Source organism: Chiloscyllium plagiosum, chromosome 15 (assembly GCF_004010195.1).
Source record: "Chiloscyllium plagiosum isolate BGI_BamShark_2017 chromosome 15, ASM401019v2, whole genome shotgun sequence".
NCBI classification, from domain to species: Eukaryota; Metazoa; Chordata; class Chondrichthyes; order Orectolobiformes; family Hemiscylliidae; genus Chiloscyllium; species Chiloscyllium plagiosum.
Genome location: NC_057724.1, coordinates 60,082,248 through 60,109,698, shown reverse-complemented (window position 1 = coordinate 60,109,698; position 27,451 = coordinate 60,082,248). Strand labels below are relative to the sequence as shown.

At 40.5% G+C, this 27,451-nt stretch overlaps 1 protein-coding gene across 1 annotated transcript in view; it reads right to left on the bottom strand.

Moving 5' to 3' along the window:
* Positions 1–26,840, bottom strand: part of rlim (ring finger protein, LIM domain interacting) — a 61,651-nt gene extending 34,811 nt beyond the window's left edge. Inside the window, exons 1-2 of the mRNA XM_043705004.1 lie at positions 26,529–26,840; positions 3,758–3,963 (exon numbers count right to left, since the gene is read on the bottom strand). Coding sequence (XP_043560939.1) covers positions 3,758–3,941 — 184 coding nt within the window. The 5' untranslated portion in view covers positions 3,942–3,963; positions 26,529–26,840. The remainder of the gene's footprint in view (positions 1–3,757; positions 3,964–26,528) is intronic.
* Positions 26,841–27,451: the final 611 nt, after the last annotated feature.

The following is a 27,451-nucleotide window of genomic DNA, read 5'->3' as shown; positions in this document are numbered from 1 at the left end:
AAGATTTTGACAGTGATATTAAAGAAACAAATGAGTTATTTCCAAGCCAAGATGGCGAGTGGCTCTGGAGGGGAAGTTGCATGGTTCCCATGAATCTTTGGTCCTTGTCCTTTTAGATAGAAGTGGTCATGGGTTTGGAAGTGCTATTTTCAGGGCTTTAGTAAACTTCTGCGGTCCATCTTGTAAATGGAATATGCTGCTTCTGAGTGTCAGCAGTCGAGGAAGTGAATGTGGTATAAATCAAGTTGGCTGCTTTGTTCTGCTTGCTCCCAAGTCTCTTAAATTCTGTTGGAGTTGCACACATCCAAACAAGAGCACTCCATCACACTTCTGACTTGTGCCTTGTAAATTGTCAACAGGCTGTGGAGAATCAGGTGATAAGTTATTCGCTGGAGTATGCCCAGCCTCTGACCTACTTTTGCAGCCATTGTATTTATATAGCTGGTCCAGTTCAGTTTCTGATCAATTGCAACCCCCCCTCCCCAGGATGTTAATAGTGGGGTGTTCAATGATGGTAATGCCAAATATCAAGGAACATTGGTTAGGTTGTGTTTAACTGCGATGCCATTGCCTGGCATATATACAGCACAGATGTTACTTGCCACTTTTCAGCTCAAGCTTGGACATGAACTGCTTCAGTATCTGATGGGTAGCAAACGGTGTTGAACATTCCATAATCATAAGTGAAAAATCCCACTTGAATTAGAATTAGAACCCCTACAATGTGGAAATAGACCCTTTGGCCCAACATGCCCACACCGACCCTCCGAAGAGTAACTCACCCAGACCCACTCCCCAACCCTATATTTACCCCTGACTAATACATCCAGCCTACACATCCCTGGACACTATGGGCAATTTAGCATGGCTAATTCACCAAAACTGCACATCTTTGGATTTCTGACCCTATGATGGAGAGAAGATTGTTGATGAAGCAGCTGAAGATGGTTGGGTCTAGGACACAATGCTGAGGAACTAAGAGCTCTTGTGGTGCAGTTGTAGTGTTCCCAACTGTGATCCAGGAAGCTCAGGTTCAGGTTCCATCTGCTCTAGATGTGAATAGTACCTCTGAACAGGATGATTAACAATATGTACACCACTGAACTGAAGGCACCTGTAGCACAGTGGTAGCGTCCCTACCTTTGAGCCAGGAAGGGTACATTCAACTTTTATCTACTCCAGTAGTATGTCATAACATTTTTGAACGGGCTGAATAGAAAATATTTATCCTAAGCAACTCCAGCAGAAATGTCCTGGAGCCGAGATGATTAACCAACTACCAAAACCCATCTACCTTTGTTCTAGGTATGAGTGCAACTGGTGGAGAATTTTTCCTGATTCTACTAACTCCAAATTTGGTAGGATTCCTTGATGTCAGACCTGGTCAAATGCCGCATTGATGGCAAGGGCAGTAACTTTAATCTCCCCTGGGTATTCGGTTCTTTTGTCCACGATTATAGAGAGGCTGTAATGAGGTCAGGTGCCGAGTGGCCCTGGTGGAACCCAAACTGGTCAGTGAACAGGTTATTGCTTAGCAGGTGCTGCTTGATAGCACTATGACATTTTCGAATACTTTATGAATAACTGACAGCAGATTAAGAGATGGTAATTGGCTAGGTAGGCGTTGTCCTGCTTTTTGTCTACAGGATATACCTGTAGCAGGTATACAACGTCCTATACACAGAACAATCGTAGTATCCCTCTGCCATTAGACGGTCATTGTTTTTTCCACATCATATGACATTCATCACCTTCCCATCTTCCTTAAAAGTCCTCAAGAGTCACCCATTCCCAGACCTAACAGCAGATTTAACAGCATTGATCAACACTTTGGGTTGCTCACTGCTCCTCTAATCACAGACAGATTCTCTCCCATTTTTGCTCCTGATAGGTTTACCAGTAAGCCTGCAACAATGCACATTAAGGGAAAGGCCATCTGATCGGAGCAGCAGCACTTTGCAAAATCCTCCACACATTCTTATCTATAGTATGCTCTGGCTTCAAAACAACACACAAGACAGAAAAAAACAATGCAAAGAACAATTAACATTCACTTAAAATCATTATTTTCCTGATTATTACCCTTCTCACGTAAGGGCATGCAATTAATAATAGAGAATCTTATGAATGGGCTGTAAATTAGTCTATCAGTCAAAACAGATGTCAGGGTGTATGAAACACTCTGGAGGACCATGTCATCTGCAAACTAAGTTGGGCACCTCTACGCTAAACATCATGCCTTAAATGATAACATAGCTACAGCCAGCTGGCGGTGTAGGTTGAGGATGACACAATTTATGGTTATCAATTTGATCTCTTAACTGTTATGATTTCTTGGCTGTGACAAAACAATATTTGCAACAATAGTAAAAGTTATTCCATTGCAGCTAATAACTCACTCAACTCAATTTTGAGTGTAAGAGCCTTTGTATGAAAGAAAAACTTGAAAAGAAATGGAAACATATTAGCAAAGTTATAGAACAGCAAATGCTCAATCTTTAGTGAAAGTATTGTCTCCCAATTCTGCAGATTTTTTATGCAATTGTTGGGTCGAAGCCATCAAAATGATTTTAGGTCTATCTAACTGCAATGTATAAAAGAAAAATACTTTAAAAATTCATTCACAGAATGAGGGCACTGTTGGCTACACCGGCATTTATTACCTATCCCTAATAGCCCAGAGGACAGCCACATTGTTTTGGGTCTGGAGTCACGTATAGGCTAAACTAGGTGAGGAGGGCAGTTTCCTTCCCTGAAAGACATCAGTGAAGCAGATGCGTTTTTCTGACAACCGATAATGGTTTCATGGACATCATGAGACTCCTAATTCCAGAATTTATTGAATTCAAAATCTACTATCTGCTGTGGTGAGATTCGAATCTGGAACCGCAGGACATTACCTGGGTCTCTGGATTCACATTCTAGCAATCATACCACCAGGCCATTGCCTTCCATTAACACTACTTTCCAGACAAAAGGAAAATCACTCTCCAGCAGTTATATCTCCTTTTTATCCAACCTCTACTATTTTCTTTGCAATGTTCACTCTGACACAAGCAATGGCATGGAAAGCCAGCTTGGAAATGACGGTATTGTACATTCACAAATCAATACTTGGTTTGTGGGGGGGGGGGGGAGACACGACAATAAAATGCAGTGTACCAGCTCTCCTTCAAAACTATGACATTTTAAAGCATTCTACAAGTCAACTTCCAATTGAAAATTCTCAGAACTTTTGATTATTCAAAGTATTCAAAATTGAATCTGTTACTGATAAAAAAACCAATGCAGTGTACCAGCTCTCCTTCAAAACTATGAAATTTTAAAGCATTCTACAAGTCAACTTCCAATTGAAAATTCTCAGAACTTTTTGATTATTCAAAGTATTCAAAATTGAATCTGTTACTGATAAAAAAACCTACAATTTTGCGAGGAACACATGCAAACCTACAAAGCTAGCTACTCTCAACATCTATTGACCATTAACAAAAGCATTCACAAAGTGATTGAGTGATTCTTTCTATTGTAACAAGAGTACCAGCCTATACTTAAACCTCCTTAATATAAGATAACAATTCAATAATAGAGGAAATTCAACCTCCATTGAGTGTTTCAATAAAAACAAAATCTAAAATTACATTTCCTGCCTGGATATCACTGTACAGCACAAAACCCAGTGAGGCAGTGACATATTTTTATATCTTCAATAAGCTTTCTCAGAAAATACGGATATTCATTTTTTGTTAAGGTTGCCCACCTGGTGTACCAAACAGGTTATTATCCCTCATCAGCCTGTACTCCTCTTCACTCAGGTTATTGACAAAATGATAGAAGGCTTCCTCCCGATCCAGGCGGTCTGACTGACGCCTGCGCTGATCTTCGTTAGAAGACTGAGTACCAGCCTGATCATTTCCTCCATCTTCATTAGCAGCATTTTCCATAATGAGATAAAACAGATTTTACCTAGAGAGAACGGTGTGAAAACAGGGTTGTAATGTATATGTTTTAATATTATACTTGATCCCAGCTATCAATTTCACATTTTCCTGTCAGCACTTTAATTCCCTAGTAATGCTATAAAACACAAAAACAAAGCCAAGTACTCGCAATGTAATTGTTACTCCAGCCTTGATTTAGTGATATAGTATACACATTTCCTGAGACAGACAGACACTCTACTCTACGTTCACATCACGTTACTTAAATCCCATATTGTGGGTAAATTCATGTCATGCAGTGGTAGTATTCCTGGATCATAAGCACTGGGTTCAAGTTACATTTCAGGGCTTTAATAGCCACAAAAACAGAGTTAATAATGTTGCCAAACAGGTTATCAACCTGTAAAATCTTCTGATATGGCTTTGGTAATTAAGAGATTCCAGACCAGCCACCTGCAAAAACAATGATAAGCTACTGTAGTCCCTCGCCAATCTTGGACCAATACAGAAGCACAAAGTCACCAATGCCCATTCAGTGCATGGCAATTGAGAGAGAAAGTGCACAATACACAAAGACAGAAAGTGGTGGTGAAGAGCTTTGGGGAAGGATATATACCTTGGGTTTTAGATATCTGAATGCATGGCATGGTGGAGAATGTGCAGGAATATACATTTGACAATTACAGGTAGTGATGGTACTGGAGCAACTCAAATCCTACTATAAGGACATAAGAAATAGTAGGCCATATAGGAGAATGTTCTGCCATTTGATAAGATCATGGCTGAAGTTCTACATCAACTCCCATTCGCCCACCTTAACCACAATTCTCAATTACCTTAGTGCTCAAAAGTCTAACCAATGTCAGTCTTGGATATATTCATCCTCAACTTTCTGGAGTAGCAAATTCGAGAAGCTCTCAATTATCCCATGAAATAATTAAGTAGAATTCAGTTAATGTCACAGTACTTTCATGGGCTAACAAATTAGTACAAGGGGAAAACAAGAAGCCAACAAATTGTTAAAGACCTAAGCAGCTCAATGGTGTTTAAAGATAGGAAACAGTGTCTCATAGTCTGGACTTCACTTGATTAGCCACACAACTGTCCAACATAAAAGGGGAAAGTGTGGGTTATCAAGCTGCAACAAAAGCAAGGGAATCTCCTTTCAAAGAGAATCTCCTTTCAAAGCAAAGCAAAGAATATTTTCTAGAAAAGGGTTTGCTTTCAAAAAGAATGTAATTCATAGTCTGGACTTCACTTGATTAGCCACACAACTATCCAACATAAAAGGGGAAAGTGTGGGTTATCAAGCTGCAACAAAAGCAAGGGAATCTCCTTTCAAAGCAAAGCAAAGAATATTTTCTAGAAAAGGGATCCCCCCCCCCCCCCCAAGAAGAAACTCTTGTAGCTGGTGTTTGCAATTTAGTTCAACATTTGCCAAAGACCCCTTCTTTCAAATCCATCTTCACCCTCAGAATTCTATTTACACCAACTATTCAGTACTGAACATCTTTCTGGATCTGTTTGCTACATGATATATCTGAGACTAGAAAACAAACTGCATCATTCGCAAAAAGAAATCCTCAAAATGCCTGGATTTTAAGATTTTACAAAATATGAACTCCACACTACTTTGCAGGCTAACAGTGTTGGACAATAGACAATAGGTGCAGGAGTAGGCCATTCTGCCCTTCGAGCCAGTACCACCATACATTATGATCATGGCTGACCATCCTCAATCAGTATCCTATTCCTGCCTTAGCCCCATAACCCTTGATTCCACTATCCTTAAGAGCGCTATCCAACACTTTCTTGAAAATATCCAGAGACTTGGCCTCCACAGCCTTCTGGGGCAGAGCATTCCATACACCCACCACTCTCTGGGTGAAGCAATTTCTCCTCAACTCTGTTCTAAGTGGTCTACCCCTTATTTTTAAACTGTGTCCTCTGGGAATGTATATGCACTGATTTAGTATAAACTAAAGCAGCAATGTTAGCAATGTTTCCATTTTCAATGCATCCAAAACTGATCACTCACATTTCAGTGATAAGAGCAAAAGGTTATTTTGTTCTGACCAAAAGCTCCCATTAGTAATCGAAGAGAATGCACCAATCAAGATCAAAACCTCCCCCTTCACTTATTTTGTATTTCAAAACTGTTGATCGATGTCCATATAAAAGGCAATTGTGTATGAACGTCTACCTGAAAGAATTTTGATCAGGACTCCCCAGTGTCTTACAGCTGATAAAATGGGTTTGCTTTCAAAAAGAATGGCCTAGCATTATATCTTGATCGGTCACTGTACAGTCTTGTAACCAAAACTTACTTACTTCAGATTGAAATCAAAAGAAAACACAATGACTGTCTGAAATATTACATAAATTAGTTGTACTGCACAAGTCTATTATTTTCATTTTACATATCACATAGCTTTATGTTTGTGGTTAGACACCTCAAACCAGAAAATGAAACTTTTGTGTCAAGTCGTCTCATCCATCACTATGCATAACATTCAGTCTAGACTACTGTAGCCACACTTAAAGATCAATCTTATGAACTCTCTAGCGTATATGAAATTCTGAAGCAACAGGTATCCAAATAATTTATTTTGGGTTTTAGGCAATATTTACAGAACAGATTATTTGAAATGAGACATTTCTGTCAAAATCAATTTTCCTCGTCTCATCTTGTCCAAGGAGTACTGGTCTTGCTCCCAATCACTTTGTGCTCTTAGTGTTTGCTCCTGACTTCACTTTTTTTCAAAATTGATGCATATCCTCATGCTCCACTCAAAAATTCTAACCATCTTGCTTGGCATGCAAGTTAGACTCAACAGTCTTCAATATGATTTGCCAATTTCTACATTTTCTGGAACACGAAGCAGAAAATAATATGTATTCTTCAGTTAAGTCAGGACAAGCTTCTTCAAATATTATTTACTGAAATAATTGCTTACAGTGAAGAATTAAGTAGTAAATTCTGCAGGTCTCATATCTTAAGGATCTTGGGAGATGAACCACTGAGTAACGAGTGCAAACTTGGTTAGGAATTCAGGAGTGTAGAAAATTCAGAATTGAAGTCAAAGTAGTTAGCCTAAATTTACATTCAAATAGGCTCTACAAATGCAAAGAGCAACTGGATAAAATCTTAACTGCTGTAAGCAACAGTGCATGACAGCTTTGCACTGGTTTTCATATCTTCTAAAAACTTGGTTTAATTTGCGGTAATGGGAACAATTCCTCCAGGTAAAAGGCCCAAAGATGCATTTTGTTGCGAGCTTCTCTATGTCTGTATATTGAGTAGATTACCACATTCAAAAATACATTGAACTTACATAGGAGCATACTGGTCAATTCAATTAATCAGTCTCAGCATTAATAGTTTGAAGTGCTCTTGAAGAATGCCTATTATCAGCTCTGGACTTGCCTTTCACTAGCCAGCACACAAATCCTATTCTCACTGTTTAAACAATTTAACCTCTATTTTTATCCTGCAATAACATTTTTACTCTTATTTACAACACTGCCTTCCAGATACTAAGGCTAAAAACAACCAAGCTCATGCAAAATTTTCTTGTAACTTCGAACTCATCCTCATGAATCTTTTCTATTCAAACACAATGGAGAGATCAAAGGAGGATGCAAGGAGATTTCCATGTATTTGCCCACTTGCTCAAATCATGTAGCAGATTTAATACAATGGCAAGTTATATATATGTTAAAAAGAAAGGAGAGTATTATTTCAGTGATGGGATATTGGGAAGGGTGGACATATAGAGGGATCTATCTGGGTGTTTCTGCAGTCAAATAAAAGTATTCAGACAGGTGGAGTAAGCAATTAGAAAAGGTAAATAGTTCAGAAGTAGTGATATCTTACTGCAGTACTACACCTGGAATAGTGTGTGCAGGCTTGGTCTTCCCACCGAAGAAACAAAGGAATGCAGCAGAAATTCACTTGGCTGATACAGAGGATGGAAGGACTTACCTATGAGCAGAGATTGGTTCGACTGGGTCTGAAATCAGCAAGGGTCAGAAGAATGAGGGAGAGCTGATCGAAACATGTAGAATTTTAATAAGGCTGGACACACTATAGGCTGGGAGGATGTTTTCTTGGTTGGGGCAGTCTTGAACCAGGGTGACAATCTCAAGTTACGGGGCAGGGGGTTTTGAAATGTGTGCACACGCATGCAGTGGTAGGTAGCGATCCTGTTGCATTCTCTACCTTAAAAGGCTGTGGAAACCAACCATTGGAGTGAGAGATTTTTAGATCTTAAAAGCATCAAGGGATTTTGGAGAAATCAGGAAAATGGTTTGGGATAGACGATCAGTCATGATCATATTGAACATCAGAGCAGACTCAAAAGGATCAAATGGCTCACTTGCTCCTGGTTCTATGATATTAAAATGCCAGAAGCGGTGATCAAAACTGTCAATACAAATTTCATTTATATATTAAGTACTCTATTGACATTAGTCAACTATAACTACACAAAAAAAAATTGTTTTTATATCCAGATTAGAATGTCACCAGATTAGAATGACACATCAGAATGTGTCATTTTGCTGTATGCAGTGTATTAATATGGGTAAATGCTGCTGGCAATTGTGTTGACTTTAGGGTGTGCAAAAGAATGCTGCATTATATGGAGTACATTTCATAATAGACATGAAGAAATATTTTCGGTTGATACTGAGACAACTCAGGCGCACCTCAAACACCAGCTTGATCATTGATAACATGAATGGGGCTAGTCACAAACAAAGATTAACAGTTCCTCTGCTGCAAAAAGATGAGTTCTGTTTATTAGCAATTTGACCTATGAACTAAGATATCTAACACAATAAAAGTCAATGTTAGAACAGTTTTATCAAAAATGCCACAATTTCTGTATGTTGAATAAGCTAGATCTTCTGGCTGCCCCTATCTTGGTCTACAAGAATAAAATAGGAAGTTGGTGCCAATGACACCGAAAACAGTTATTGAGTTGCAGCAGTGAAGTTGCTGTCAGCTGTGACATCTGGAGCATGATTTTTGTGGAGGGAATTGACAAATAATGGAAGCTTAAATTACAAGATTTTCTTTCCAACTGTTTAATTCCTGCAAGCATTGTCAATAACAGTGCAACTAGCATCTTCACTTGGTGAAAACAAGCCAGCAGGTAACTGCCTTTCGCAATCACAGCAATACATAGGTTACCTTATTCAATTAAGATACTACTTTTTTTTAGGATACTACAAGTTTTATTGGTTTATAATTTGAAATTGTCAATATACCTTTGAACACACTGCGCACCACTGATAAGCAGATGATAAAAGGTGAGAAGAGACCATCAAGCCTTAACAAACCTTTCCAATAAGACAATAAGCAAAAACCTGTAGTAAGTTCAAGAAAAATGAAGGAATTTCTTTTATGATTTCAAGACAATAAAGACGATCAAGATGTCCTGAATGTACTCCACTAAAAGTTGCAAATATATTTATTTCATTTTAATTAGCCAATTGGAGAAATAACACAAGGTGTGTACATCCTTCAAGTACCAAGTTGGCTTAATTGATACTGGTTTCACCCGAGTCAAGAGGTCCTGGGTGTAGGCTCAACACAGATTCTTAAAACAATAATCTACAACATCAATTTAGAAAAAGAGCTGCAATATTGGAGTTAAGATGTTAAAACAAATTCTTCTTACATTTGCTCAAGATACCTCTGCAACATGTGAGAACTAGCAGTGAATTCTGCAAGATCCTGGTCAATCATCTCACTCAACAGCGCCACCAAAACAAGAAGATTTATGTTTTAGGTATCTCAGACGAGCAACTACAGTTGACGAGTGCTCTCAAAAATTGAGATTATGTCCATTGAGGTCAACTTAAAAGGTTTTTAAAATAGTCAAGGATTTTGATTTTGAAAAGGCATTATGAGATTTGGAATCAGTGAAAAAGCCATTAATTTATCATCACCTCTGTTTCCTCAGCTACTCTGTTTCTTTTGTAAATCAGCTTAAACCCACATCCTCTTGCTGACAGCCTTTCTTACAGTGGATAGAACTACTCACTATTTACTCCATTTGAGCTTTTCAAGATGACGACCTACCAAATTTCCCCTCACCTTCACTGCTCCAAAGTAAACAATGTTATCTTGTCCAATCTCTCTGCTTTGACAAAGCTTTCTCTGGCATCATTAAAGCAAAAGACATCAAAAACAAGAAACAAAATATGGAGGAGGCCAATCAGCATCTGAAGCCTGCTATGCCATTCAATAAGGTCAGGGCAGATCGGATTGTAGACTTAAAGCTACTTTTCTGCCTGACCCCTCCCTTCCTTTATTATCTGATCCATGACAGGTCATCTGGCAGTGGTATTCCCCTAATGTTTTTTAGCCCGCAATTCTGTCCTTGCCAATAGTTACTGTGCTCCATTACGGGTCCTTCAAACATTGATGCATCCCTTAAATATTTTGCCAGGACTTGCTCACCCTGCCACAGTAGAATGCAACTTTCTCTTTACCTAACCTAGTCTTCCCAAATGCCTTGACATCGAGGAACGTTACATTTTCAATGGACTGTTTGAGGTGAAATCAGGTCTCTTGTCCCATTCTAATACAGACCAATGCGGTGACATACGCCTATTTTCTAGCAATTTTATTTGCTACACTAACTGCACTTACACAAATACACTTGGATCTTAATCTGCCTGACCCCTCCTAGTTCTGAACTAGTGCAATTTGTCTCTCCTAGTTCATTGAGCACCATGTTTTTCCTCTGATATTTCTTCCTGATGTTCACAACCTCTTAAAGTTAGTTTTAGATCAACACCCCTCAGCACAGTCTTCCTAGGCTGGAAGACTGGCTTGCAATGCAAAGTATGATAATAATGTGGGTTCAATTCCCGTACTAGCTGAGATTACTGTGAAGGATTTGCCTTCTCACCTTGATGTGTAGCACTAGGAAATCCAGAGATAGAACAAAGGATAGTACAGCACAGGAACAGGCCTTTTGGCCCACCAAGACCGCACTGACACATAATGCCTTCCTAAACTAAAATCCTTTTATCTCATGCTGTCAGATCCCTCTATTCCCTCAGAGAAAGGGAGGATTGCAGATGCTGAAGATCAGAGCAGAGAGAGTGATGCTGGAAAAGCACAGCAAGTCAGGCAGCATCCGAGAAGGAGAACAGACGTTTCGGCTAAGAGCCCATGCATACTGATGAAGGGCTCTTGCCCGAAGCATCGATTCACCTGCTCCTCAGATGCTGCCTGACTTGTGCTGTTTCTCTGTCTGTTGCTATGCAAGTTCATTTTTGTATCTGCCTGCTATGAGGTACTGTAACGTTAAAAGATTAAAATGGGAACCTCTCTAGACATCAATGTAACATTAAAGGGTTAAACTACACTGTCTTTGGGTGGGACAATCATGAATTTTGGATATAGGTCTGTGCACGGAGCTTGAAGGTTCATTTCCAGCCGTTTCGTTACCCTACTAGGTAACATCTTCAGTGGGCCTCAGACGAAGCACTGCTGAGAATTCCCGTTTTCTATTTGTATGTTTGGGTTTCTTTGGGTTGGTGATGTCACTTCCTGCTCCTTTTCTCCGGGGGTACATTAAAGGGTTAAACTACACTGTCTTTGGGTGGGACAATCATGAATTTTGGATATAGGTCTGTGCACGGAGCTTGAAGGTGCATTTCCAGCCGTTTCGTTACCCTACTAGGTAACATCTTCAGTGGGCCTCAGACGAAGCACTGCTGAGAATTCCCGTTTTCTATTTGTATGTTTGGGTTTCTTTGGGTTGGTGATGTCACTTCCTGCTCCTTTTCTCAGGGGTTGGTAGCTGGGGTCTAACTCGATGTGTTTGTTGATAGAGTTCCGGTTGGAACGCCATGTTTCTAGGAATTCTCGTGCATGTCTTTGTTTAGCTTGTCCTAGGATGGAAGCGTTGTCCCAGTCGAAGTGGTGTCCTTCCTCATCCGTATGTGAGGATACTAGTGAGAGAGAGTCATGTCTTTTTGTGACTAGATGGTGTTAATGTATCCTAGTGACCAGTTTTCTGCTTGTTTGTTACAGTCCTTGCACGGAATTTTGTAAATGACATTAGTTTTGCTTGTTGTCTGTACAGGGTCTTTCAAGTTTAGTTGTTGTTTTAGTTTGTTGGTGGGTTGTGGGCTACCATGATGCCAAGTGGTCCGAATAGTCTGGCAGTCATTTCCAATTACATGACCCTGTCACTAGTATCCTTACATTCGGATGAGGAAGGACACCACTTTGACTGGGACAATGCATCCATCCTAGGACAAGCCAAACAAAGACACGCATGAGAATTCCTAGAAACATGGTGTTCCAACCGGAACTCTACCAACACATCGAGTTAGACCCCATCTACCACTCCCTGAGAAAAAGAACAGGAAGTGACATCACCAACCCAAAGAAACACAAACATTAAATAGAAAGCAGGAATTTTCAGCAGTGCTTTGCCTGAGGCCCACTGAAGATATTACCTAGTAAAATAACGAAACATCTGGAAATGAACCTTCAAGCTCAGCACGCAAACCTACATCCAAAACCGCAACCTGAGCTACAAATCTTCTCAAAACTTGCTACAATCATGAATGAACGTGGATGACTATTCATTGTAATTTACACTTCATCTAGACAGTCATTTGCTATTGTCAAGTTAAACTCTAAATCAATCTCTTCCATCCAGGAATGCTTTCTGGCCAAAGGTATGTCGTGCTTGTATTGTCTTGAGGAATCACTAAGCCAGGAAATCATCTGCATAACGATTCCCCAGGATTAGGGCATTAGCATTATCTCGGAGGATGATCTCATCCTGCCACTGTACCGGGGGTAACATGTGACTGAGTAACTGGTGATTGTCTTTAGTGGCATGTGACTGTGGGGAGTGGCCAGAGGACCTGCAGGCAAGGCCAACTGACCTGTATGAAGGGGATGTGTTTTCTTTGCTCAGGACCTCGCTGACTCAACCTTGCATGGCTGCAAAGGGGTCACCTAGCTCGTACAAGCTTTAATAAACTTTAACTCTTTGCAGAGGTTGGTGTGTGCAAATTGCATCTCATGTGTGAAACCTTGGGAAAAGAACCTAATAGTACCTTGTCAAAGGCCTTCCTTAAGACCATATATCTTATCTTTTTCACCACCTCAAGCAATTCAATCAAGTTTGAGGCAGATGACCTTCCCTGCACAAAGCCTTAAATCTTATTATCTTTTTATTGACTGACTTGACGGAGGTCATATTTTAACCAAATATCAGTCTCTACAGGGGTTGCAATACCAAAGATACAGAAATGGCACTTAAATACAAAGCAAAATAACAAATCACTATAAAGCAAAACCACAGATGTTAGAAATACACTGCAGATTAGTTTGCATCAAGAATGAACAATTGTCTGATGATGATTTTTTTGGACATGAACACTTTAACAAAATCAAAGACAAGCACATTGATAAAACCATTTTAACAAAGTGAAAATCACCAGATACTAGAATTAGAGTCGAGTGTGTGGTACTGGAAAAGCACAGCAGGCCAAGCAGCATCCGAGGAGCAGGAGAATCGATGTTTTGAGCATAAACCCTCCCCCTCAGGAATTGGGGTTTATGCTCAAACCATCGATTCGCCTGCTCCTCGGATGCTGCCTGGCCTGCTGTGCTTTTCCAGCACACACTCTCGACTCTAATCTCCAGCATCTGCAGTCATCACTTTCTCCTCGATACCAGAATCTCAAGACAGAGTAAATAATTTGAATAATCTGTTAATTGTTTAATGTAAGGTTAAAAGATCAGTTAAACAAAGACAAAAAGATCATCATAATGCAGAGACACTGAAAACAACCACACCAACAAGAGTGAAATAAAATAGGAAAAGAAAGTAAAACAAAGTCAAGCTGCAGACAATGTAAAACTGGCAAATTGTTTGCCAGTTGACTCTCCACTCCTTTCTTCTACATTTGACCATTCTCTGGGATTTCATAGATCCTGACTAAACTGTGTCTTTTCAGCATTTCCAGTTCATACAACATAGATTCAGACACCATTGTTCAAATGCAGCAAAATCTTAAATCACATAAGTAATTGGGACAGGTAACCTTAACTAGCAGATTCAAAAATTGCATCCTCAAAAAAAAATGGTCGAAATTACCAACTTAGAAACTCCCCAAATCTGTCTAATTTCTGCACTTTCCAATAGATAATTTAATAAAATTCGTAATTGCCCTTGTACCTTCATTTTGGTTTGCCAGGAGAGAATGGGACACTGACAACATTTACAATTTAGAGCTCCAAACTACTGCAGACCATTCAATAACAATTTCTGGTTTACCCATCATGCCAAGCAGATACTGAACACAGGTAACCCATGACTCAATCATCAGCATTTGAATTAAAATGGTTGTGTGTGCAAACATTTATAAGTTACACACAGCGCCAGAGACCCGGGTTCAATTCCCGCCTCAGCCAACTGACTGTGTGGAGTTTGCACGTTCTCCCAGTGTCTGCGTGGGTTTCCTCCGGGTGTTCCGGTTTCCTCCCACAGTCCAAAGATGTGCAGGTCAGGTGAATTGGCCATGCTAAATTGCCCGTAGTGATAGGTAAGGGGTAAATGTAGGGGTATGGGTGGGTTACGCTTCGGCAGGTCGGTGTGGAAGGGCCGAAGGGCCTGTATCCACACTGTAATGTAATGTAATGTAATCTAATCTAAGCAAGGACAAAATTTATATTTATTAACTTAAGGCAGCTTTTCCTCCTTACGGGAAACACTGGCCTGGTAGTTAGGAGAAGAGGACTCCTGGAAATGTATAAATGTATCAATTTGGTCATTGAGGTATACAAATTGTTGGGAGGTCGCCACACAGAAATATTTGAAAACAGTCACAAGAAACAGAAACTGAGAAGGGAACATTGCTCTCATTGGTAATCATTTCTATGTTTGCAATACATTCCCCACTGATTATCCCTTTATACCCAACATTCCACTTTCGTAAAACATGTTCTAAAGCCATTCTTCGCTATTCTTATAGTCACACCAACTCAAATGACTTCATCTGTGCATTTATGGCCATTGCAACATAACTGGGCTTTAGCTTTGGTTTCCACTTTCAACACTGAGCTACACTTTAGTGTCATCATCTATAAGCACTGAGCCATGAAACGCACAGTCAATACCACGTTTTGAAATATTCATGTCAACAGGATCACTGACACCCCATTTCAATCATGTCAGGACTTGTTTCTTCAGTTCCTGTTCAAAAATCGCCCCACCCACCTGCTTGAACTGAATACAGTGATACACAAAATCAGCAACTTGAGCCTGAGCTCTCTTAACAATTAGGAGAAAGTGAGGACTGCAGATGCTGGAGATCAGAGTCAAAAGGTGAGGTGCTGGAAAAGCACAGCTGGTCAGACAGCATCTGAGGAGCAGGAGAGTTGATGTTTTGAGAATAAGCTCTTCATCAGGAATGATGAGCAGTTTATGCTTGAAACATCGACTCTCCTGCTCCTCTGATGCTGCCTGACTGGCTGTGCTTTATCAGCACCATGTATTTTGACTCTCTTAACAATTATAATAGTTAACAAAATATCATTCTCCACTTCCAAACCCTTAGCTCATACTCCTACAGCTTTCCTTACACTTTGGAACCAATGAGGCATCTAAAGCAACATCATAAATGCATTACCCTGTTGAGTGTCCTCTTTCACAATTTAATTCATAAAAACTGTATCCTCCTTCATTTAACACACCACTCCTTTCTGAATCCATTATTCACCTTTATCTTGTGTTGATTTTAAAATGCATTGTCTTTGTTACCAAATCTCACCACAATTTCCTCTAGCTATTGGATTCATCCATAATCTACTACTACCACAATCCACCCAGGTTAGTGCTCAATGTTGTTCCCCCATTCTAAATGAGAGCCAACATCTCTGCACTTATAAACACTTCCTGAAAGTTATTCTCTTTTCCTTCCTTGTCATCTTTAAAAAAAACTTCTACATCAACGACTTTGGCTCTCACCTAACCTAGGATCAAAGTAAATTATTAAGGGCTCTTCTTGAGCAAAAGAAAACTACTGAGCTTCATTCCATTGAGGGCTCCTTCTTCAAAAGGTGAGGACAGAATGTGATGATGATCATGATTTCAGAAAGAGATATGTTGCAGAGTTTGGAAAACACACCAAAATGAGTTGTAATTATTAGTAAAGAGATCATGCCATCTAAGAAGCAAGTCTGATCTTAAGGTTCTTTGATTCTACAAACCTAATTGTAGAAACGGTTCCAGATTATCACCATTGCTGATATGGTCAGCTATACCTGGGCCTGTTGTTATTTATAAAAATCACTGCTCATAATCACCCAAATGCAATTCCTTAATTAAAATAAACTAAGATCGCCTCTTCACTCACCAACACATGATTTACGGGAAATTAAAATGGGGTAGATATGAGTACTGAGGAGGGGTCACTGGACCAAAAACATGAACTCTGATTTCTCTCCAGATGCTGCCAGACCTGCTGAGCCCTTCCAACAAATTTGTTTTTGTTTCTGATTTCCAATATCTGCAGTGCTTTCGGGTTTTATTTAGTTTGGAATTGATATTCACGATAATCTTTCCTTGAACTCCAATCAGGTTTCCTCTAGCACACCTTTGCTGCTCCTTCAATTATTAAGTTGCATGGCTGGAGGAGCAATGAGAGCAAGGGAACTTGTGCTTAGATGAGCTGCAATCACTATTCAGATTCTGTTTCTCCCCAAATTCACTTTCTTAAATCAAATGCTTCAATTTCCCACTCTCACTACGATATCTGTGCACGTGCCAATCTTTTGTGGTCTATTTGAGAAGTTGAGGGGGAATGTGCCTGTCATACTCTTGCATTCTGAAATCTGTCCTGTCCCTTCCCATTTCACAAACAGTTTGACAGACTAACAGGAAAAATAAGTAAAAATTTATCAACTTGGGTTGGCTTTCTGGAGGTTAAAGTACCTGATATCTCTGTGGGACTAGCAGTTATGGAGGTGTGTCTCAGTATACTGAAGCTGATAAACATTTAAAAAGTGACTAAATTAAAAACAGAGCTGGAGAAACACAGGTCTTGTAGCATCTGTGGAGAGAAAAACAAAGTTACCATTTTAAATATGATATGACCTTTCTTTCCAACTCCATTATTCGTAGTTCTTTCTTTTTACTTAAAAAGCTCAAGTCAGAGTCCGAATGACATCCAGCCAATAAGCACATTGATGTGTATAAGGACTGAGCTAGATGGTGACTCTCACCATCTAGATTCAAAAATCTGAAGAATGGTAATTAGGGTGCAATACAAGGGGGTTACTGGCACTTGTATTTTTTCCCATTTTGTTTTCAGAAAGGAGAAAAATCAAAATTATGCTTTTCTCTCTCTCTTCCCCCACCTCCCCCTCCCCAAACCCTGCATTGAACAGCCATAGATCTCATGGAAGCAACATTTCAGAAAGGTTTAGTGCAGAAGCAGCACATGAGCACAACTGCTTTGGTAACAGACAACAGCACATTCTTCGGCTTACAAGGAAATAATCACCCATGCTGGCTGTACCTGTATTTAAAATCGCAACAGGGAGTTTCATTTTATTTGCTGTCTACTATGTTTAAGTGAACCCCAACCAATGAAGAAACTGAACAGCAACGACATTCTCTATTCTTAATATGTAAATAGCTCAGTCACCAAATCTTCTGTGAATTTCACGTTGCAAAGCTGTGGACTTTAATTGTTACTTTGGAATTTGCCTTAAAGGAATTGTTATTTTTTCCAGTTTATGTATCAAAAAAATGGTGGCTATATAAAAGATGGAATACAGTGCTCATAGTTTAAGATTTTCCCTCCAGCTTAGGTAACATCACAAGCCATTATTCAACCAGATTATTTGGCTTGGTGTGAACTATGGATAATCTCCAGAAATGTACATAGAGTTCTGATCCAGAAAAAATGGACAGCTCTTCTGACACAGACCGTTTTCAAAGTCTTAATTGTAAGCTGTGGATGACTTATCTTTTGTATTTGTGTGTTGTCTTTAGTGGTTAGCTTCTGTATTGCTTACTTTAAAAGACAATGTCAATAATTGCTTGCTCGTAGACTCAAACATTGCGAAAAGAAAACAAGTTGCAGCTTTTTATCTTGCATTCATCAGAACTAGGACAAGAAGTAAATTTGAAATAAGGGACATTCTACAGTATGAGGGCACCTGATTGTTTGGGCCATCATTGACTTGGAGATGCAGCAAAAACAGTTAGCTGTCAATCTTCGTTCACATGTCAGCTAGATTCTGATTGGTCAGGGTGTTGCCATGGGGATGCAGTGCGGATTCAGCTAAATCCATGACCCTTCTTTTCAGTTGTGGTGTATGTGCAAATTCCTTTTGTCTACAGGTCCCGAATCTCTATAAATGGAGCTTCAAGCAAATGCAAAAGCATCATGCAGTCAGTAAGACTGAGTCAGGTTCGGTGCTGGAGCTTCAGCTAGTTACAAACTATTAATAACTTGGACAAAGAAACAATTTGTATCATAGGCAAATTTACTGTTGACACAAAAAAGTTTGGAAAGCAAGCTGTGAACAGAATACAAAATATTTCCAAAGAAATGTATCAATGCATCAAAAGAATAGGATATCCAACCCAAAGCCCTTTCACCTTCCAGACTTATGTTAACAATAAATTAGCCAAGTAGAATACAATGGAAGGTTCCAATGAGTATAACTTTGTTAAGTAAAATATGTTTTGGGCAATCTGAACCTAATTTCATGGCGGGCATTCACAAAACTACACTTTGTACAAGTACCAGGGGGCGCAGGACCCAGTAAGACACGTGAACAAATGGACATAAATATTATTAGAGAAATAATGCTGGGAAAATTGATGAGATTAAAGGTTGATATATCCCCAGGGACCAATAATCCATATCCTAGAGTTCTTGAGGAAATGGCCCTAGGAACAGTGGGCGTTTGGTGTTTACCTTCCAAGATTCTATATACTCCAACAGTTTCTATGGGTTGGAGGATAACTAATGTAAACCCAAAACTTAAAAAGGAAGTGGAGACAAAACAGGGAATTATAGATGGGTTAGTCTGACATTTGTAGTGTGGAACATATTAGTATCCACTATCAAAGATTTAATAGCATAGCACTTGGAAAACAGTGACTGGATTGGACAAAGTCATCATGTATTTATGAAAAGGGCAATCCTTCTTGACAAAGCTACTGAAAATTTTCTGAGGATGTAAGCATTGGAATTGATAAGGAGAAGCTAGTGCACGTGCTTTACTTGGACTTTCCAAAAGCTTTTGATAAGGTTCCACACAAGGGATAAGCACATAAAATCAAAGTGCAGGGAACTGGAGCTAATGTATGGATATAGATAGAAAACTGGTTGGCAGACAGGAAACAAAACATTTTTTTCTAAATGGTAAACCCTGAATAGTGGGTACTACAGGGATCAATGCGTGGAAACCAGCTATTCACAATATTAATAATTTAGATGAGGGAACTAAATGTAATATCTCCACATTTGCACATGACATCAAGCTGACTGGGCAGCTGAACTGCAAGGACAATGCAAAGATGCGAAAACATGATTTGGATGAATTGAGTTACAAATTCACAGCATAGAAACAGACCCTTCGGTCCAACTTGCTCGTGCCGACCAGATATCCCAACCCAATCTAGTTCCATCTGCCAGCACCCGGCCCATATCCCTCTACACCAATCCCATTCATATACCCATCCAGACACCTTTTAAATGTTGCAACTGTACGAGCTTCAATTACTTCCTCTGGCAGCTCATTCCATACAGGCACCACCCTCTGCGTGAAAAGGTTGCCCCTTAGGTTTCTTTTATATCTTTCCCCACTCAACATAAACCTATGCCCTCTAGTTCTACACTCTCCCACCATCCCAGGAAAAGACTGTCTATTTATCCTATCCATGCCCCTCAATTTTATAAACCTCTATAAAGGTCACTCCTCAGCCTCAGACGGTCCAGAGAAAACAGCCCCAGCCTATTCAACCTCTCCTTATAGCTCAAATCCTCCAACCCTGGAAGCATCCTTGTAAATCTTTTCTGGACCCTTTCAAGTTTCACAACATCCTTCCGATAGGAAGGAAAGCAAAATTGCATGCAATATTCCAACAGTTGCTAACCAATGTCCTGTACAGCTGCAACATGATGTCCCAACTCTTGTACTCAATACTCTGACCAATAAAGAAAAGCATACCAAACACCTTCTTCACTATCCTATCAACCTGCATCTACACTTTCAAGGAGCTATGAACCTGCACTCCAAGGTCTCCTTGTTCAGCAACACTCCTAAGGACCTGACCATTAAGTTTGCTTTCCCAAAAATGCAGCACCTCACAGTTTATCTAAATTAAACCCCACCTGCCACTTCTCAGCCCATTGATCAAGATCCTGTTGTAATCTGAGGTAACCTTCTTTACTGTCCACTACACTTCCAATTTTGGTGTCATCTGCAAACTTACTAACTATACCTCTTATGCTTACATCAAAATCATTTTTATAAAAGACTGAAAGTAGTGGACACAGCACGAATCCTTGTGGCACTCCACTGGTCACAGGCCTCCAGTCTGAAAAACAACCCTCCACCACCACCCTCTGTCTTCTACCTTTGAGCCAGTTCTGTATCCAAGTGGCTAATTCTCCCTGTATTCCATGAGAGCTAACCTTGCTAACCAGTCTTCCATAGGGAACTTTGTCGAACGCCTTACTGAAGTCCACATAGACCATGTCCACTGCTCTGCCCTCATCAATCCTCTTTGTTACTTCTTCAAAAAACTCAAGTTTGTGGGACATGAATTCCCACACACAAAGCTATGTTGACTATCCCTAATTAGTCCTTGCCTTTCCAAATACATATACATCCTGTCCCTCAGGATTCCCTCCAACAACATGCCCACCACCGACTTCAGGCTTACTGGTCTATAGCTCCCTGGCTTGTCCTTACCACCTTTCTTAAACAGTGGCGCCACATTAGCCAACCTCCAGTCTTCTGGCACCTCACCTATGACTATCAATGCTACAAATTTCTCAGCCAGAGGCCCAGCAATCACGTCCCTAGCTTCCCAGAGTTCTCGGATACACCTGATCAGGTCCTGGGGATTTATCCACTTTTATGCATTTCAAGATATCCAGCACTTCCTCCTCTGTAATATGGACATTTTCCAAGGTGTCACCATCTATTTCCCTACATTCTATACCTTCCATGTCCTTTTCCACAGTAAATACTGATGCAAAATACTCGTTTAGTATCTCCCCCATCTCCTGCGGCTCCACACAAAGGCCGCCCTGCTGATCTTTGAGGGGCCCTATTCTCTCCCGAGTTACCCTTTTGTCCTTAATGTATTTAGATGGGTAAATGCACGACAGATGAAGTACATTGTGACTAAACATGATATCAACCTTTGAAATAAAAATAGGAAAGCAAACAGGGAAGGGGGGGGTGGGGAGTGCAATTGGTGTTCGTATACATGTCACTGAAAGTAAACATGGAAGTCCAGCAGATAGTGAAAGCGGCAAATAGCATGGTGGCTTTCATAGTGAGGATTCGAGCACAGAAGCAGTGATGCCTTGCTACATTTGTACAAGACACTGGTGAAACTATAGCTGGAGCATTGTATGCATTGTTGTCTCCCTATGGAGGAAGAATTATCTGCAACGAAGATTTACAAGACTTCTTCCTAGTTTGGCAGGACTGACATGGAGAAAGATTGGAATGGTTAGGACTACATTCACTGAAGTTTAGAAAAATACGGGGATCTCAAATCTATAAAACTCTAACAGGTCTTGGCAGGATAAATGCAGCAAGCATATTCCCAAGTCCAGAGGTCACAGTTTAGGGATGTTGGGTAGGCCATTTAAGACTGCGACGAGGAGAAGTTTCTTTACCCAGACAATAATGAGCCTGTGCAATTCTGTTACAGAAGGTAGCTGAGTCTAAACATTGTATGCTTTCAAGGAGTTGCGCAACATAGTTCTTAGGGCTAAAGGATACAGGAAGAAAGTGGGAACAAGGTTCAGAGTTGAATGAACAGCTATGGTCGTCATATTGAGTGATGGAGCAAGCTCAAGGAGCCAAATGGGTTACTCTGCAATTTTTAAAACATATTTCTATGTAGTTAAAGGATAAAGGATATGATCACTCAAGCGAAGTCAGCATTACCAACACTGTAACCAGGAAGTTTCCATTCTTGACAATGACAAATTTCAACTGGAGAACTAGATCCAAAGATTTCAATGTTGGGTGAAATAGCAGTACTTAAGAAGTGTAATCAGTCATCCAGTCCAAATTAGCACAAGATATTGTTTGTCCATGCTCTAAAACAGAGCAGAGTAGGTTGGAGTGGAGCACGCAGGCAGTGGGATTCCCATTACCCGATGACGTTGTCCTTCTCGATGGTGGCAGTCGTGGGCATGGAAAGGGCTAAGAAATTTTGCGACTTTCTACAGTGCATCTTAGATGAACCTGACTCACAAGGACAACGACAAAATTAAACAACACAAGGGAAGCCAACCACGTATTGCGCATCTCTCATTCTTACTTTGGACTGATTTCATCATTCTCTACTGACTTGCTGTACCCTTCTCCACTTGTACTTCATCTTTCTGTACAATGTTGCAAACTGATTAGGATAATGCAATTTTGTAACCATCGGCATCCTTCCATCTACGCAAGACAACGGACATGCAGTAATTCAGCGTTGGAGTGGGGTAGCCTTATACAGTATATTTTTGTCAACAGCAGCAGAAGCCAATCTGAAAGAGACAGATTCTGTCCCAAGTGCCACATATGAAGTGGTTATCAGATGTGTCAATAAGTTATCATTTTGTGTTGGTGCCTGTTGCCAAGTTGTGGTAGCCACTGTGTCTTCATGATATGTTAGCTCACCAGTAAAGTTGCCATTTCCCTCTGACTCCAAGTTGTGACCACCATATCACACTTGCAAGAATTCTAAAAGGACAGCTTTGGGCATCTTGCTGATCTTCTGGCTCCAGTCACTTCTGATACCAAAACATCCTTGGGAATGTGTCTTCCAATTTCCAAAATCCTTCTGTCTAATGCCAACATACTTGGATGAAATGCCCTGCTGAAACTGGTTAACAAATTCTGCTAACTCGGGCCCACAGGTGACAAAATCTGCCTTGATGCAAAACTTTATATACCATAGGGAAAACAGCTCCTATCTTTGGGCATCTCAAAACAAATTACATAGAATAATAGCAAGTTCACACTCATAGGACTAAGCAGCTATTTTTAATATATACACTCTTTCAGCATCTTGTTGCATGAGCTGTTGAACACAGACAACACATAACCATCAAGAAAGGAGGCTCAAATATCCTTATGTTTTCACCATCTCACGAAAGGACAAAATCAAATGTTGCCAACCCCTCACAAGTAAATCAACACCAAAACTGGAGTATAGTGGATAGCCAAGCAAGTTATCTTAGAGTACAAGTGATCTTGATCAGATGGGCCGAAGAGTGGCAGATGGAGTTTATTTTAGATAAACGTGAAGTTTGCATTTTGGAAAGGCAAATCAGGGCAGGACTTCAACACTTAATGCTAAGGTCCTGGGGAGTGTTGCTGAACAAAGAGACCTTGGAGTGCAAGCTCATAGTTCCTTGAAAGTGGAGTTTCAGGTAGACAGGATAGTGAAGGCAGTGTTTGGTATGCTTACCTTTACTGGTCAGTGCATTGCTATAGGAGTTGGGAGGTCATGTTGCAGCTGTACAGGACATTGGTTAGGCCATTTTTAGAATACAGAGGAAACTCGATTATCCAAAAGACACTGGCAGGGAGTATTTCATCTGGTTAATCGAATGCCAGATGAAATGTTAGCCAAGCATCGGGACCTTGCAATCTTGTCAGATAATCTGAAATTCGGATAATTGAATGCTGGATAAGAGGTTCTTCTGTACTGCATGCATTTCTGTCTCCCTGATATAGGATGGATGCTGTGAAACTTGAAAGGGTTCAGAAAAGATGTACGAGGATGTTACCAGGGTTAGAGGGTTTGAAATATACGGAGAGGCTGAATAGGCTAATTTTCCTGGAGCATTGGAGGCTGACGGATGACCTCATAAAAGTTTATAAAATCATGGGGACAAAGATAGGGTGAATAGCCAAAGTGTTTTACCCAAGGTAGGCAAGTCTAAAACTAGAGGGTATAGCTTTAAGATGAGAGGGGAAAGATTTAAAAAGGGACTTTAGGGGTAACTTTATCACACATAGGGTGGTGCGTGTCTGGCATGAGCTGCCAGAGGAAGTGATGGAAGCTGGTACAATTACAACATTTAAAAGGTATCTGGATGAGTATATGAATAGAAAGCGTTCAGAGGGAAATGGGCCAAATGCTGGTTAATGGGACTAAATCAATTTAGAGTATCTGGCTTGCATGGACACGTTAGACCAAAAGGTCTGTTTCCATGCTGTATAGCTCTACGACTGAAGTGTTGAATTGCCCTAGCTGCCAAATTCTTTTCTAGTTCAGAACCAGAAGTTTCTGGTGAAGCCTAGCAAGTCTGGTAGCATCTGTGGGAAGAAAGCAGAGTTAACGTTTTGTATCTGAACTTGTAATCAGTCAGACCTGCTGAGTTTCACCAAAAATTTCTGTTTTTGTTTCATAACTGCGACATCTGCAATAAAGTGTTTTATTTTCTTTTGCAGTTCACCAATTATGGAATTTTTCAATCATTTTTAAAAGGGAAGAAAAATCTACCAATTTATTGAATTTTGTGTTGCATTTCCCAATTTTATTCTGTCTCATATTAAAACGTCAGAACACAGTATCCTGTAAGAATCCCTTACCCAACAGCATAGACAGTGATTCTATTTCAACAGAAATGGGAAGAATGCTAAAAATTCCAAGGCAGACAAATTAGCACGAAAACCTTACACCTGCACTTGATTATCTTGATTTACAGAAGAATCAGAAGAGGTCACTGAGATCAGAGAAAAATTCACCAATCAAAGGCTTGATGAACAATTTCCTGTCAAGAAAGCCTGTAATACATCATACCAATGAATAACATGTAACATTGTGCACCTTTATTGCAGGCTACTGAAAGACACAAAAACAGCTTGTTAAATTTGTAAAGATTTACAACAATAAGAATCACTAGGCATTTTTGACCAGATACAAGGATATCAATATGCACACACTTGGGTATATTACACCTATTCCAAATAAAGAATTTTTAGTACTGTATATTCATCACCCTATGTGCAAGTCTGCTGCCTCTGTTGATTACCTAACTTAATGTTAATAGCCACTAAACTATGATGGAAGAAATGGCAACAGAAATCGACAAAAATCTTTGGTACCTCTGTAACAATGAGTATGTGTAAAAGGGAGATAATTTAAAAAAGACATTTAACATAAATTCAAAGGCTATCAATCAGGAAGTTTGACATACTCCACAGTACATGACCAAATTGCTCCACTTTTCTTGTACATATCAATCTTAGCCGTTCACTGTATTCTCAAGCTTGGAAAAATAGTTCAATAAAATAGCTCAATCTGCACTGAAGTTTTCTTTTTGCAAACAAACAGATTCTCAATTAATTATATTGCAATGCATTTCGTAATATCAGTAAACTTCGCACCAAACGTAACGAATGCCTCTGTTTCATAGAAGTCTAATCTCCATTAACATTAAGTCAAAACGTACACCAACCTGATAAGGAAGGAAACTTCAACACATCGTCCAAAAGCATCTATTGGTTTCAAAGTACCAGTGCATTTTTATCTTCCGCTATATCACACTACTGACCCACATAAAGCCAGTTACGCAATCACAAAGATCGTGATGCACCAGATTTCAACTGTAGTTCAACTGGTGACTATTACCAGGGCGATAGAGAATGGGGCAAAAGGAGGGAACAAAAATAAATTCGCACTAAGACACGAAACTGAACCTATTGGCGAACCCTGCCAGCTAAAACAAAAACTCATTCTTCCCTCCACCACTCCCTCCCAGTTTTAACGGCCAGGCAGTGACACTGAAGAAAATACTAAATTAGCTCCAAATTATTTCATCAAGACAAAAGAGAAAGTGACCCCCCCCCAAAAAAAAACAAACCTGGGAGTGATCAAGCTTTAAAAACATGGACGCACCTGGTGATTTAATATAAAACAATTGCGCTGAGAAGGAGGCTATTTCAAAAGGTGCTGATTTTTTTTCTTGAAAAGGGGATTTTTTTTTGTAAACCGGCGGGAAGAATGAGCGGCCCGGAGTTTGGGGGAGAAGATGAGAGATGGATAGGTTAAACCCTGGCCGGCCCAGCGGAATCCCCTGCCCCTTCTGCCTGGGACTCGGCTGCAGCACTAGGCCGCGGAGCCTGGGCCTTTCCCCGAGGCCGGGTCCCCACCGGCCTGTTCACAGCCGCCGTTCTCCACAGGGTGTGCACGACCGGGGACAGGGAGGAGACAGAAGGGGCGGGGAAGAAATGGAAGAAGGCCCCGGCAGCTCCGACCTGCCGGCGCCCCCTCCCCCGGCTCCGCCCGAGAGACCCTCCCCGGCTCCGTCCCCGGGCGCCCTCACCTGCTCACGTCGAGTTCGATCCGCTCGGGGCCAGGCCGGGCCGGGTCAGGCCGCTCACACCGTTACCACCATTGTTAGAGTGGGAGAGACAAGCGGAAACCGGAAACCAGCGAAGTGTCCCGCCGCTACTGCTGTCCCCCGGCAAGTGGGAACGGCCGACCGAAACCATTCCTCCCCAGCGCAGCGGCTCAGCCCCTGGAGAAAGGTTCCGGGCAGCGCCTCATTGCCCCTGCAAGAGGAATAAATCAAAGCAGATATTGAAAAAAAGTACTTCAGTTCATATCCAAACGCATTTGATTATTTTTACTGCCACAGTAAAGATGTTTAAATGTACAACAAAAAACATAGAGGAAATTCTCAGCAACAGTAATCTGGCTGACTCTGAACTGCCCCCTGGATAATAAATGCTAGTTAAGCAAGAGGTGACATCATCCTGTGAATGAATAATAATAATGAAAAAGGTCAGACAGCAGCTGCAGAGATAGAGAGTATGATGAAATCCTCTTTTCTCGTCTAAATATTTTCTACCTGTTCAGAGACACATCTCTGGAGCAGGTGGCAGGTAAACCTGGGTGTCCTGGCATAAGAGCCCTGTTATTCCCAGTGAACCCTAGCAGGTTGTGAACATTGAAGGAACAGACAGACATGAGCACTTACTGCATTTGAGTTCCACTATTTAAAATTCAGTCCTGCCAAGGAACAAGATCAGGTTTATTGCAAGGTTTTCAATGAGTTACTCAGAACACTTCAAGGGACCCAAGAATCGAAGAGTTACATGCGGTTGGAGAGTAAGTAAGAGAGCCAAACGCAGGCTCCATGAGAAATCTGTTGTTGAGAATGCTGCTGTTTCTATACAGTAAGGTTCATGGAAAAGTCCCACAAACATTGGATAACTCTTGAGCAGCACAGACAAGGGAGATCCA